This window comes from Neovison vison, chromosome 4 (genome assembly GCF_020171115.1).
Source record: "Neovison vison isolate M4711 chromosome 4, ASM_NN_V1, whole genome shotgun sequence".
In the NCBI taxonomy this organism is placed as follows: domain Eukaryota; kingdom Metazoa; phylum Chordata; class Mammalia; order Carnivora; family Mustelidae; genus Neogale; species Neogale vison.
In genome coordinates, this window is record NC_058094.1 from 146,330,623 (window position 1) to 146,342,766 (window position 12,144).

General features: G+C 36.0%; 1 protein-coding gene across 4 annotated transcripts in view; it reads left to right on the forward strand.

Annotated features, from left to right (window-relative positions):
* PHTF2 (putative homeodomain transcription factor 2) overlaps positions 1-12,144 on the forward strand; it is a 120,673-nt gene that overhangs the window by 22,509 nt on the left and 86,020 nt on the right. For all 4 annotated transcript variants that reach the window (XM_044245890.1, XM_044245891.1, XM_044245892.1 and 1 more), the window contains exon 2: positions 8,857-8,936. In XM_044245890.1, coding sequence (XP_044101825.1) covers positions 8,892-8,936 — 45 coding nt within the window. In that variant the 5' untranslated portion in view covers positions 8,857-8,891. The remainder of the gene's footprint in view (positions 1-8,856; positions 8,937-12,144) is intronic.

The window sequence follows — 12,144 nt, forward strand, 5'->3', positions numbered from 1 at the left end:
AAAAGGGGTATGTGCAACTTAATGCCAAATACTTCAAAAACTAGAAGCCAAGGAAGGAATGAGGAGATACTTGGTGTATAGGACAAGCTTTGTAATCCCAATCCCATATTCCAGAAGCCAGACTAAGGAAAGCTAAGGCCCACAAAACAGTGAGCATGCTCACCAGTACTCTCCAGGGAGGCAGAGCTAAGAGGTGAGTAGGGAGCAAAAAGTCAAGGAAAAATTCTTGAGAAGTTCCTACACACTAAAGCTGAACCTCACAGAGTGAGACAAAATTGCCATTTTGAATTATGCTTTGATTATGGGCAAGAGCCAAAGCTGATGAAGGTACAATACAGGACACTCAATGAAATTTTAGCAGTGGCCATACTCATTCCAAGCTTAGGTCTCCCTTTTCCTGTTTCCTGCATCTCTGGGCTATAGAAAAATAGATTTTAAAGCAATATCCAGTTCTCAAACTGAAAATTGTGTGTATGTATGCATACACATACACACATGTGAGTATAGAAATAAAAATGGTTCCAGCTAAAGTGAGAAGGGTGTTGAGGTTGTCAAACAGAACCTGTTGGATGTCAGAATAAGCGGGAGCTCAGTGTTGGCTTCCCTATGTTAAACACGATCAAGATTTAAATAAAAAAAGAAAGCATGGCAGCTCTATAGATATGCCACAGGAAAGAAATGACCATGAAAAGACTGTCCTGCATCAGAATAAAGTGTAACCCTGAAATAGAGATTATAACAAATGAAAGAGGAAAAACTGCTCAGGAACATAATACAAAAATTTATGAAATGAAACATACATTTGCAAGTTGAAAGGTGCTAACTACCAGGAAAATTTTTTTTGAAATGCTTAAAATTGACTATATCCCAGTTGTTCGTAACTTTGAAAATGAGAGAATTATTTTGGCATCCTGGCCAAAAAGAGAACATGACCTACAGAAGTGGGACAGAAATTTAGCAGGCTGTAGACTCCTCAATTATGGTCAATGCCAGGAGATGACAGAACAATGTTTACAAAGTTTTGTTGGGAGAAAAGGGTGACACAAAATTATGTGCAACAGTATCCTTTAGATTTGGTTGGCTGCTAATAACCGTAGCTGCTGTCAGCCAGCCATATGATTTATATCGAAGTGATCTTTGAAAGGTGCTTTTTTTTTTTTTTTTAAGATTTTATTTATTTCACAGAGCGCACGCTCAAGTAGGGGGAGCAGCAGGCAGAGGAAGAGGGAGAAGTGGACTACCTGCTGGGATCATGACCTGAGCCGAAGGCAGATGCTTAACCAACTGAGCCACCCAGATGCCCCTGAAAGACACATATTTTAATGCAGTATTCGTTTGTTCAGTTTTGACAAATGCATATACTCTGTAACCCACCTCTGATTTTTAAATCTTGACAGTGTGTTTATGGCTTCTAAACTTAGATCGCCATCCCTCATCATTATCTCTGGCTTCAGACTCTTCTTGCTACCTATTTGACTTTTTCATTTTAACGTCTAGTCACTTTAACAGGTGTAACATTTTTGTTTGTACTCTCATAAACATTTTTTTAAAAGTGTGTGGCCATCTCAGAAAATGGCTGAAGCCAAAAACCTAGATTATTCTTTCTAATCCCTTTCCCCCAACCTGCCTATCCTAGTCCATTTCCAGATCTTGTTGATTTTACCCACAAGTAAAACAGAATTGCCCACTTTGTGCCATCTCTACTGATTACACCTGAGCCCAATATATTGTTATCTTCTGCATGGGACTAAGACTTTCTTAACTAGCCTCACTGCTTCCAGTCTTAGCTCTTCAGTCCATTCTGTTCTCTATATAGCTGTCAGAGTGATCTTTGCAAGACAGAACATCACTGCTTTCTAGAATCACTTCAGTAACTTCCTATCTTTGTAATAAAATTGTTTGCTATGGTACCTGTGACCCCATAGCCCTTAACCCTCTTTCGTACTTCATCTTGAAGTACTGTCACTTAAGTTCATTATACTAGTGTCACGTTGCCTTCCTTTCTGTTCCTTAAAAATACTAAGGTCAGGCTGCCTGGGTGGCTCAGTCATTAAGCGTCTACCTTGGGCTCAGGTCACGATCCCAGAGTCCTGCAGTGGAGTCCCGCATAGGGCTCCCTGCTCAGCGGGGAACCTGCTTCTCCCACTCCTACTTCCCCTGCTTGTGTTCCCTCTCTCTCTCTCTCTCTGTGTGTCAAATAAATCTTTAAAAAAAAAAAAAAAAAAAAACCAAGATCATTCCAACCGCAAAGTCTTTGTGTTTGCTCCTCCCTCTGCCCTCCCTCAATTAATTCTTCATGGAGTTGGTCGTTCTCATCCTTCAGATCTCAATTTACATGTCATCTCATAGGGTCTTCTTTGACCATTCTTTTCAAAAGTTCTCCACTCTATCCCAGTCTTCTCTCCTTATGTCCCTTAGGGCACTTCTTCAAAATTATCTTGATTTTCATTTTCTATCTTTTCTCTTTACATTGTAAGTTGCATCATGGCAGGGACCTTGTTTCTTGTTCACTGTTGTATTCTCAGTGCCTAGAATAGTCCAGTATTAGTAAGTGTTTGTAAATATGTACTTTTATTAAATGATCAGACACTGGATTAACTATCTCTGAAGTAATGCTTTTCAAATTTTATTCATAGCATTTTTGATGAGGTATAGTTAGGATTTTTTAATCTCTAAATAAAATCATTTTTAAGATTTTTACATCTTTAAGCCATTTGAGTATTACTTAGTGCATTATTATTTTGATAAAGAGTCCTGGACCACTTATTTAGTTAATGTTTCTATTAGAGGCCAGTAATAACATATCCATATTTGAATGGAGCCTGGTTGGTTGATGGTAAAAATTTCTTGAGAGTAAATGAGGAATTTAAACCCAAGTTAAGTGAATTATAAGTATTTGATATTTCCAAGTGGCACAATAGTTAAATAAAAGTATTAAATATTTTTTAAAAACAACACAAAAGAATGCTTAAGAAATTGTAGACATATTGTGGGTATATGCTAATGTTAAAAAACCCTGAAGTTTACAAAGTTGGATTAAAGGACATATAGGATGGGTTAGTTGTACCCATCAGGAAGTTCATGGATGTCTTTGTGGGTACTATTAAGATTAGAACTCTAGAGATTCTCTTAAATTTCACAATAACCCAAAAATGTTTTTGTACATGCAGCTTTAGAGAGAAGTTAATTGCCTATAATTTTCCTTCTCAGGTTTTATCCTCTAGCCCAGAATACAAACACTATGCATTGGTGCCACGCAAGAAAATAAAAATTATAAATATTCTTTTTACGAACTGATTGGGTGTAAGAGGAAATGCATAGTTCTTTGTATTAGATCTCATTTTGCTTTTCATTCTTCTAAGATTAAAAACAACTTTAAACATGTAGTATGTGGTGTTTATTCTTCACAACATTTCCATGAAGTCATATCCTCATTTCAGCTTAAAAATGTTCTAAGAAGTTGTAACACTTTATAGGTCACATGATTAGAAAGTTGCAGCCTTGAAACTAGAAGATTTCCTTCTGCCTATACCGTGTTACCTCTACCAGAGTTTCACTGTTTTTGGTATCAGCATAAAAATTTTGATTTGACCGTTAGCATTTATTATCTTTTTAAGGGCAGAAGCACTCTGTTCCTGGTTTCTGAAGTAAAAAAATTGGTTATTTTAGCTGTGGAGGAAGCAATGAGTTATATTTAATTATAGCATTTGGAAATGAAGTTAGGCTAGGTGTGGCAGGTTTGACTTCAACTCTTTTTCATTGTACTTTTAAAATCTACAAATAGTTATATATTGGTTGAGTGACATGTCAGTAAAAACCTGCCATATTTATTATACTTCACCATAATTTTATATCTCTTAGTGTTAGGAAAAAGTATGTTTTTGTGTTTATGCGCATGGCGGTTGTAGTACAAGAGTTGGAGCAGGTGGAATTTTCTGTTCTGGTTGTTAAATTGGTTCATCTGTGAGGGTATTTTGGCTAGCAGTTTTAAATTTGGTTTGTGTTTAATATGTACAAAAAAGCTATAGGAGAATTCAGAGATAACGAAGACATTGGACTTCTCTCAAAAAATTTATGGTTGGGATGGGAGCACATATCAAAAGTACATAAAAAACAAAACAATATATTAAGTATAATGGGAACCTAGAAGAGGATAAGCAATCTTTAGTGGAAGAATTTGGGAGAAACTCATAGAGAAAGTGGAATCTAGGAGGCCTTCTGGAAATCCCCGGTGTTTTGGAAAGAGGTATTAATTTGGGTACAGAGGTAGCACAGTGTAGAATATGTAGTGTGGTTGAAACAGGATTTATGAGAAGATGGTAGCAGTAATATTGGTAAGTAGGTTAGGATGAGATTTTAGAAGGTTTGAGTATAATTCTACAGGGTAGTTGGTCTAAATGGTTTTCTAAAGGCAGTAGGGAGTGATCTAAGGCTGTTGAACAGAATAATACTGAGATCAGGACTTAGGGAGATTTACATAAACTACCTTTTAAAAATAAGCTTTGTTCCATTTTGTCTAAACATAGTTTTTGCTATGTCAACTTCTGTATATGTAATATTGGTTTAACTAATAGTAGTATTTTTTGGGTGAGTTAGTAAAGGAATTCAGAGAAACTCCTGTACATTATTGGAATTGTTAGTTGTGTAGCCTTTCTTGGTTTGTGGAATGTTCGGCTAGATGACAAACATTCTCTTAAGTGAGAAACTAAGGAACTCAGAAACTTACTCAAAAGCACATAGCATTTAGCGTCAGAACTTGGATCTAGAACCCAATTCTCCTGATGCTTAGTCATAGCTTTTTCTCTGCTCTACTTCCTCTACTGCTTATTACAATGTCCTGGAGGATTACAGTCACGAAGGAGGAAAGACTCCTTTTTTTTTTTTTTTTTTTAACTTTAGGATGTTTATATATAATCAAATGATTTGTGGCTATACTGCTTTTCATATTTATTTGTTTATTTACTTAAGATTTATTTATTTATTCATTCGACAGAGTGCACAAGCAGGGGGAGCAGACAGAGGGAGAGGGAGAAGCAGTCTCCCTGCTGAGCAGAGAGTATCCTGGGATCATGACCTGAGCCACCCAGTTGCCCCTCATTTTTATTTAAATATGAGATTTCATAGTACAGATTAGTGCTGGGAGAGCCATCAGGCTTCAATACTTTTGTCCAAGTCAACACTAGTAGGAGGCTTCATCTTGGAGTAAGTAGGATTTGAACTGACTTAAAAGGATGGATGAGTGGAGAAAAGGAATGAGAGTGACAGCAAAAAGCAAGACGTCAGGGATGGGTGTAATTTGTTTCTGAGCACAGTAAGAGTCGTAATTAGAACAGAAAAATTTGTTTCAGAATGAGAGAAATGCGTTGTAGTATTGATAGACCGTCTTTTTTTTTTTTTTTTTAAGATTTTATTTATTTGACACAGAGAGAGATCGCAAGTAGGCAGAGAGAGAGGGGAGGAAGCAGGCTCCCCACAGAGCAGAGAACCTGATGTGGGGCTCGATCCCTGGACTCCGGGACCATGACCTGAGCTGAAGGCAGAGGTTTTAACCCGCTGAGCCACCCAGGCGCCCCAGTAGACCGCCTTTTTTTCTAACATAAGGAATGGTTAAAAACCTGACCATTTCTTTGGCTACAAAGAGTACCCCTGGGCATTACTATATTTGATAGTGAGATTTCATAAAGGCAGACTTAACATACAATTCCCTCATTGTCCTCCTTTTCCTTTACCCAGGCTTTTGACATCATAAATGCATTTTCTGTGGTCCTTGACATGGTGTAAAGAGTAATTTCAGATGTTTAGACAAGGTGTAACGATTAAAGCAGTGTTAAGGAGAGAATTAGCTCAGAGTAACTGTCTATACCAAGATTTAAATGTTGTGCCTACAGTTAGCTCTGTGGTTTTATAATTGGATTATTTCTATCTTAATACCCATCCTTCTGTCAGATCAGATGGTCAGAAAAGATTAAGATTCTCAATTCAAGGTACCCAGTAAGCTTTCTATGCTCCTTTCCCCCGCTTCCCTGTAAATTAACTTTAATGCCATAACTTAGCATTAAAACTGTTGGCTTGAACTGTCATGACAGTAGAGACTATAAACCTGTATTCCTGGACTGCCAGAATCAAAGAAGTTAGAAAGGCTTTGGAAATAATCTTAATTATTCATGAAATCATTTGTTGACTTATTCTTGTTATTTATATTCATGTGAAATTTGGGTGTCTTTGGGTGTACTTTGTCAGATGTCTGATTCAGAACTCTATCTCAGCATGCTGTAAAACCTGTTTTAAAAATAGGTATGAGCCACTTGTGTCACTGAAAGGTTGTTGACACAATGGAAAAACTATTAAGTGAGTTTGCGGAGCAAACCTTGCCATTACTGAAGAAAGACTTGCGTAGGTTGTTTTTTTTTTTTTTAATAGAATTTTACTTCTATAGATCCAGATAAATAAAATGTGTATAACATTCCATATACCTTGTGTCCTGTTATAATTGGTTTTCAAAATTTATTTCTAAGTGTAGCTTGGTATAAACCAAAGTGTATTAAAAATTATCTTTAAGGATAATAAAAGATCATTTTATTTGAAGGAGGCAATGTTTTCCTCACTTTCATTGAAGCTTTTAAAATAAAATTATTAGTACTTATAAGCAACCACTTTACTATTCCCCAAATAGGTTAAATACCCCATATACTTAATAGATGGAGTGAATAAAAAATCCTTTCACATTTTGTATATGAAAGGCATGTTATTTATACTCTTGGGGGCTTAGGAGAGAGGATCTTTATCTTAGTAGATAATCTGGAATTTTTGTCAGTAAAAAGATTGGGTGATGTGAAGGAAGGGTAAAGTGAAAAGTCGATGTTCTCCTAGCTTTTGTACCTTTTTTGTAGTGCATTTGGCAAGGGTGGGGGCCAGGAGAGGGAAGGAGAGTTCTAACCAGTTTGGAAAACATGTGTCTTGACAAGCATACATCTCGACAAATATAATGAAGGTGTAATGTTGTCACAATTAGTCTTATAGCAGAACCAATGAAATGTGTTAAAACTGATGAATTACCCCCAGACGTCTCCAGGACAGAAAAACCAAAATGGAAGATTTTAAGTCAGTAGAGGAGAGCTTCCCCAAAAACCCTGGTGGGAGAAATGAAAGAAGCCACACCTGACTGAGAAACTTCAGTGGAGGTGAACTTTGAAATCTCTAAATACGCCATGTACATATAGTTGGAAATTGACATTATGATTTTATGATAGTCTGGTAGCTATTTTTATTTTACATGTCAACAAAAACTGATTGCATGTGTTCCTTTTCTAAACTGTTTGCAATGTTTTAAAAAAGGGAATACAAATACTTCCAAGTTCCTGGCTTGCAAAATTTTTAATAAATTAATAATAACAAAAAAAATTAATAGTAACAGTAATTATAACTGAACAACTGCTGTATATCCTCGACTATGGTAGGCATTTTAGGTATGATACCTCATCAGTTACGGAAACCCTCCAGGAGATGAATAGGTAGTTATTCCTGTTGTACAAGTGAAAGAAACTGACATTAGATTAAATGACATCTTCAATATTATATATACTGGATAGTATTTGAATCCAGGTCTTTGACTCTATGCTTCTTCTGTGACAAATGCCAGGAAATTTGTCAGGAATTTCAAAACCTAGCTTGCTCGAATTTTGTCAAAGACAAAATTATTATCTTAGGAAAAGCAATAAAACAATCTGGTTCATAACACTGTCAAAAATACAGGCTTCAAATAAATTCTGACTTGAATTTTATTTTAGAGATTGATCATCTAAACATTTGACCTTTCTGATAGTAATTTTCTTTATATTTGAATCCTAATATGCTTCTGAGAATGATTTATAAACCTCTGGTATTCTGTGGACTCTGGGCCAACTCTGAAGCGGTAGCATCTAGCTGTACAGTAGCAGATCTGCACGTGCTAGAATCAGCTCATTACGGTGTGTTACTCCCAGGATTGTCTCTGAAATCCTCTGTGGCCTTGGATGATCCTGGTTTGTAATGAGTTCTGGGGCACATGTCTGTGTTTGAACCTGTTTAGGCTCATCCTTAACTCCATACCAGAGGCACCCTCTGTGCCAGCCTGGTCTTATGACTATTGAAGTCGTCCAGAGTTAACTGGAATCAGCCTGGAATTAATTCTCTCCTGGGCTAAGGTACCATTAGGTTTAGTATGCAAAACTGTTTTAGGCAAACACAAACAAGATGCTTATAAAATGGTCTGTGGTAAACTTCTAAATATTAGCAAAACTGTGATATCTAAAAAGTCTTCATAATAATTTTTCCTGTGTAATTAATTCTCATCTCAGTTTAGTATTTAACATAATTAAGTTTTTCCAGTTACTTGATTTTAGTTCAAAGTGGTGTTTACTGAATGCCAGGGAATATTAAATATGATTATAAATTTTGGCATCTTTATCAAGCCATCCTTTAGCAACAGCAATTGGCATTAGTTCCCAGGTGGGAACGATAGCAAAACTGATCTGATACTGAGTGAATGAATTGATTTCTATCATATGTGAATTTTTAAATGAATTTCCAGTATAACCTGGGAAATTCTGATATTTATTTAAAAGGCTTATTTTACAAAATCCACCTGGTTAGAAAATTCAGGTGTTATATTCACATAGAAAGATCCTTTTATTATGGCAACTGATTTTTGTTTACCTAAGAAGAACCTGTTGCTAAAATAGTAATGAGGAAGGGTGTAATATAAGTATAGTCATACACCCCTTGCTCTGCAAGTAACCAGAGTGCTATGTACGCATGTTGTTCAGTCTCCTTTTGGAAGGTGGAAGTAAAGTCTGTGTGTTTTTCTCTCTTGCACAGCCTAAAATGACGAATGTGTGATTGCAGTGGAATAAATGGCGTCCAAAGTCACAGATGCTATAGTCTGGTATCAAAAGAAGGTAAGTTCATAGTCAAAGTTTTCAACCTCTTAAATATTCTTATCTAAAAATGTGTACATTTTCTTTTGGTGCTATGGAGTTATGTAAATTATTACCCGAAATAATGACAAATAGATTTCAGGAACTTTTAAGTGGAAGGGGGAGCAATTTGGTTTTCCTGGCACTAATTTTACTTCTAAAGAAGTTAGAAAGTTGATGTTTAACAATGTTTTTCTCTCTTTATTCCCTTTATTCCACATTATTAAAGTAGCTAGATGAATTATTTTCAGCTATAATATAAGCCAAATTTCCAGGATTCTGAATATAAATAACATTTTATAAAAGCATCAAATTTTTCTTGGGTTAATTTCTTTTGAAGCTAGATTAGCGCAGAGCTGTTATAATTTCATAGCTGTTTTATATTGAGAAACTATAGTCTTACTCTGTTTCTTGTAAGTTACAGTTCAACAGCTGAATCTTTTTAGTGAAATAAAACCTTTGAGGACTCTATTTTTCAAACCGAAATATTAAAATGTTTATTTTGATGTTTTAGGATTAGTTGTCATAACTAATTAACTAGCTGTGTCATCCTATGTTTCAAAATAAACTTTGCCAAAGTAATTTTTTATGAAGTGAAAGAGTATAAATGCCTTTTTTGAAAAAACAGTATTTACTACACTTGTGCAGGAGAGTTTACTCCTAAAGAGTGTTGTTTACACTCTTTAAGATTTATGTTGTTTTATGTGGTATTTTCAATTTTTAGTGTATATAGTGAATTTTATTTCTTCTCATATTTTAAAACATTTTTGGTGCCTTATTCTTCAGGTCCCTGTTCACAAAATACAGTTATTTATATATTGAAAGCTTTTCTGATGGGGGTAAAATCAAACAATTTGTAAATTTAGTTGAATTGGAAGTGATAATTAGAGTGCTATAAAGATTAAACCTAAGAATACAGTCTGTCTTTGGATGTGTTATTTCTTTTCTGTGTAGAACATGCCGCAGATACACACTATCACATTTCATACAAGGTACTGATTTGGAAGTACGGACGTTGATCATACTATTAATTTAGTCTTTTGTAGTTTTCTATGTTAGTGTCGTCTTTGCCTTTAAACTTCCAATCTCCTTAAATGTGAATTAAATAAAACTAAAAATTATTTTGTATTTCATACATAGGTCTTTGAAAGCTTTTCTCTTAATGTCTACTTACAAGAGTTAGTAATGTTTCTTGAACATCTTATCTATTTGGCTTTTTGTGTTAAACATTTTGAACTTCACTGAGGATCATTTGTAGAACGTACTAGACTGACCTTTCTTGGTAACAAAGGGTTTGAAATACTATACTTGCATTCAGTTAGCACACTAATACCCTTCTTATCTGAGGGTCATTTACCTAGTAGTTCTGGATATGTGCAACCAAAAAAATTCTCCAGAGCAACCATCACAAATGTCACAAATTATATCTAGCAAATGTAGTCATGCATTTTATGGTAGTGAGCCACCAGAACCATTAACCAGATTTTTATTTGTTCTGTTCTTTAATATTGCTTTTAAATTTTATTTTCTTGAAGAAATACATGTGAATACTTAGAAAGATTAGTGTTTTAAGGCCTATTAAAAAAAAAAAAGCCACTAATCTATGTTTCTCTACCTTTATCCAACCTCTGAGTTCTGCTCCCCAGAGGCAATTACTTTAAATTCTTTTTTTTTATTTAATTTTTTTTTTTTTTAAAGATTTTATTTATTTATTTGACAGAGAGAGATCACAAGCAGGCAGAGAGGCAGGCAGAGAGAGAGGAGGAAGCAGGCTCCCTGCTGAGCAAAGAGCCTGATGCGGGCCTCGATCCCAGGACCCTGAGATCATGACCTGAGCCGAAGGCAGCGGCTTAACCCACTGAGCCACCCAGGCGCCCTTATTTAATTTTTTTAAATTTGTTTTTTATTTGACAAGTAGGCAAAGGGGCAGACAGAGAGAGAGAGGGGAAAGCAGGCTTCCCGCTGAGCAGAGAGCCCGATGCGGGGCTTGATCCCAGGACCCTGAGATCTTGACCTGAGCTGAAGGCAGAGGCTTAACCCACTGAGCCACCCAGGCGCCCCTAAATTCTTTATAGCTTAACCAGAGTTCCTCTACTCCTCATCCCTGGTAGGGAATTGGGAAAGATGGGTTGCAAATGTGCAGTGTGAAGTTTTGGTTTTCATTATTACTTTTGGGGGAATGCTGACATTTGTGGGTTAGGAATCAAAGATACTAATTGTGCTACAATACTGTAAACTAGGGTTGGCAAACTTCTTCTGTAAAGGGCCATATTGTCAATATTACTTAGGCTTTGAGAACCATAAGGTTTCTGTGATAGTTACTCTATTCTGCTGACTTACAGTGCAAAAGCAGCTATAGGTAGTATGTAAGCAAATGAAATGTATGGGGATGATTATGTTCTAACAAAGTAATATAAAAACAGGCAGTTGGCTAGATTTGGTCCACCCATCTTATCTGTGCTCTTACATAGCCCCACACAACAAAGAATTGCCCTGCTCAAAAAACAGTAGTGCCCTGTAAAATTATATTGACTGGGGGTTTTTTTAAGGGTATTTACTTTATGATTTTAAGCCATGCTTTTTCTTTCTTCTTTTTTTTTTTTTAAAAGATTTTATTTATTTATTTGACAGACAGAGATCACAAGTAGGCAGAGAAGCAGGCAAAGTGAGAGAGGAGGAAGCAGGCTCCCTGCTGAGCAGAGAGCCTGAGCCCAAGGCAGAGGCTTTAACCCACTGAGCCACCCAGGTGCCCCAAACCTTGCTTTTTCTTGATTATTCATTATAGATGTTACTTTTGACTTCTGACTGTATAATAAAGATTTAGTCCCAGTCTTCCTTCTCCTAGTCCTCCCAAATGACTACACATTTTCTACAGATTTTGGTGAAGTCAGGGCTTCTGTTCGTGTATGCATTGTTTATAACTGCATCATATAATAGATTATGATATTTTCTGTCTGTGCAACTTTTTTCCTCTTTTGCTTGATTTTTCTAATTCTCCAAAGTCTCTGATATCCTTTTGTTGTAGTCTGTCATATTCAAGTACTCCAGTAGTTCCTTTTTTTTTTTTCCCCTTTTCCCTTGGGAATGGCCTCCTAGAACTATGCCCCATGCTCCATGCCAGGAAGATTGTTCTCTTGTTACACCTCTCATCTGCCATCTTGGTATTCCCTTTTATCATCAACCTAAGAGT